Source organism: Tupaia chinensis, unplaced genomic scaffold, assembly GCF_000334495.1.
Source record: "Tupaia chinensis unplaced genomic scaffold, TupChi_1.0 Scaffold000494_1, whole genome shotgun sequence".
NCBI classification, from domain to species: domain Eukaryota; kingdom Metazoa; phylum Chordata; class Mammalia; order Scandentia; family Tupaiidae; genus Tupaia; species Tupaia belangeri.
In genome coordinates this window covers 2,340,656-2,342,124 of record NW_006160006.1, presented here as the reverse complement: position 1 = coordinate 2,342,124, position 1,469 = coordinate 2,340,656, and the positions used below count along the sequence as shown (strand labels likewise).

General features: G+C 66.8%; 1 protein-coding gene across 1 annotated transcript in view; it reads left to right on the top strand.

Annotated features, from left to right (window-relative positions):
* Window positions 1-1,460, top strand: part of PHYHIP (phytanoyl-CoA 2-hydroxylase interacting protein) — an 11,419-nt gene extending 9,959 nt beyond the window's left edge. The window contains 2 exon segments of the mRNA XM_006156451.3: window positions 132-157; window positions 160-1,460. Of these exon segments, the coding sequence (XP_006156513.2) occupies window positions 132-157; window positions 160-659 (526 nt within the window). The 3' untranslated portion in view covers window positions 660-1,460.
* The last annotated feature ends 9 nt before the right edge of the window (window positions 1,461-1,469 follow it).

Genomic DNA, 1,469 nt, shown 5'->3' with positions numbered 1-1,469 from the left:
GGGGGCGGCGCTGGTGGGAGCGGGAGCCGGGCTGGCTCTCTCCCTCCCTGATCACGCGCAGTGGCAGGCAGTCTCGGCCCAGCTCACGGCGGCCTTTTCTCTTCCCGCTGGCATTCCTCCCGGGCGGGCAGGACCCACTGCGGGAACACGCTGCAGCCCTCCCCGTCTCCCCCACCCCCTGCGCCCCGACCGGCGGCATGCTCCACGGAGTCTTCTTCAGCTGCAACACGGAGTTCAACACGGGCCAGCCCCCGCAGGACTCCCCCTACGGCCGCTGGCGCTTCCAGATCCCCGCCCAGCGCCTCTTCAACCCCAGCACCAACCTCTACTTCGCGCACTTCTACTGCATGTACACGGCCTACCACTACGCCATCCTGGTGCTGGCACCCAAGGGCTCCCCGGGGGACCGCTTCTGCCGCGACCGCCTGCCCCTCCTGGACATTGCCTGCAACAAGTTTCTGACCTGCAGCGTGGAGGGCGGGGAGCTGGTCTTCCGCCACGCCCAGGACCTCATCCTGGAGGTCATCTACACCGAGCCCGTCGACCTGTCCCTGGGCACCCTGGGCGAGATCAGCGGGCACCAGCTCATGAGCCTGTCCACTGCCGACGCCAAGAAAGACCCCAGCTGCAAGACCTGCAATATCAGTGTGGGCCGCTAGGGACTCCTGGGGCGCGGGTGGCGGGAGGCCACCGCAGGGTGGAGACAGGCACAGGTTCCGGGAGCTGGTTCTTTCCCCCCTGCCCCTGCTCCCTCACTCCAGCCGTCCATCCACCCCTGCCCCACCCCTTGGTATGGGGGCCACAGACCCTCTAGCCTCCCAGGTAAGTGTGGCGCCCCCAGGCCTGGTGGACTCTGAAAGGCCTCGGGAGGTGGGTGGGTGGGTTGGATTTCCTGAGAACTCCCCCTTGCCTCTGGTTTCCCCTTCCCGGCCCTGCCTCCTGAGACCTGCCAGACCCCCAGGGAAGCCTCTCCAGGCAGGGCCGAAGCGCACGTGAAGAGCTCAGGGCTCAGCCTTCCTCAGCCCCTCCACCTGCTCAGGGCTGACTGCAACGCCACACCCTGCCGGCTGGGCCTGGGGCTTCCCGGCCAAGTCTGGCCCCCTTCCCTCTATAAATAGTGTCCTGCACTGCCTGACGCCCTGGCTGTCCCTTGTCCCGAAGAACCGCCTTCCCGCATGGGAGAGCTCTTTCTCTACCTGTCTACCTGGAGGCTCCCCCTGCTCTTTCTCCCTTGGCTTAGGGGGCCCTGGGCTGTTGGGTTTTTCCTGTCTCCGATCTGGAGACTATACGTGCAGCAGACCCTCGTCCTTGCTCAGAGCGCTGGGGTCTAGAACAGCATCCGCTGAGGTCGAGGAGGGGGAGGGACACCCCTGAGACCCAGAGGGACCCCCTTCCCTTACCAGGAGTGGGGCCTGGTCTGGAACTAAAGAGCCGCGGCTTCCCGCCGCGCCCCGGCACCCCTCCCTGCT